A 941-nucleotide genomic window follows, 5' to 3' on the forward strand; every position below is an offset into this window, starting at 1 on the left:
CTCGACGGCTTGCTCGTATCTCGAGAAATACTCGTATGTCGGGCCGCGCTCGTATTCCGAGGTTCCACCGTTTATCCACTCACTTCTCTCGTTCAGTCTACGTGCAATCAAAAGTTACAAAACTGACCACAGTTGTTTTTTTGTTTTTTTTAGTTCACACGGAGACACCGTGTGATTTCCTTTTCACCACTAACGAATCAAGCTGACCTGAAGGTCACAGACAGTACGTGTTATATTTACAGACCTCTCCACACAGGTTCCATCTGACATCTTCTTGTGCTTCGGATTTCGGATCAGGACCAGGTTCACGATGACTGGAGTCACCAGCTCCGTAATGACCATGTACGAGAGTCAAGACAAAGGTGAGTCACCAACCGAAACACATCTGTGCATCCGTGATGTCATCCGTCGTTGGGTTAACCGCCATTTAAAAACCTCATTTGAGTGATGTACTGTTTAGGTCTGCCCATGTCCGATCAAAGGACGACGATTCACTTGTTAAAAAAAACAACACTAAATGACAGTAATTTCCACTTGCAGGCAGCAAGTGCACGAAACCCTTCTTATACCAGGAGCAAAAGCTACAGCGCCTCTGTTTGGGCCAAGAGTGTCAATGCATGGCAGGTAAAAACTGAACAACAAACAGTAGAACTGTGCAGCTGTTTCATTTTTTTTTTTAAGTACCTGTGTTTTTTCATTATCGCGCCATCTAGTGGCCTGTGCTACCTACAGAGGGAAACCGGACCTGACACTGACGTCAGCCAAACGTATGGAGGAGACCTGCAGACCACACATCTTATACGGTGAAAAAAAAAAACGTTCACACCAACGTTAAGACTTCAAGTGTAAATGCAGGCACAGGTGTTTGACTAGTAAAGTACACCAGCTACTAGGCTTTACGACTATATATTTACTATATATATACTATATATACACTATAT

At 43.7% G+C, this 941-nt stretch overlaps 1 protein-coding gene across 1 annotated transcript; it reads left to right on the plus strand.

Moving 5' to 3' along the window:
• The first annotated feature begins 6 nt into the window (after positions 1 to 6).
• On the plus strand, positions 7 to 914 carry LOC103399281 (complement C5-like). The gene is made up of 3 exons (XM_025053981.1): positions 7 to 362; positions 541 to 624; positions 714 to 914. The coding sequence occupies exons 1-3, from the start codon at positions 311 to 313 to the stop codon at positions 833 to 835; spliced, it is 258 nt and encodes an 85-aa protein (XP_024909749.1). The 5' UTR covers positions 7 to 310; the 3' UTR covers positions 836 to 914.
• The last annotated feature ends 27 nt before the right edge of the window (positions 915 to 941 follow it).

This window comes from Cynoglossus semilaevis, unplaced genomic scaffold, assembly GCF_000523025.1.
Source record: "Cynoglossus semilaevis isolate Cse_v1.0 unplaced genomic scaffold, Cse_v1.0 scaffold4937, whole genome shotgun sequence".
Classification (NCBI taxonomy): Eukaryota; Metazoa; Chordata; class Actinopteri; order Pleuronectiformes; family Cynoglossidae; genus Cynoglossus; species Cynoglossus semilaevis.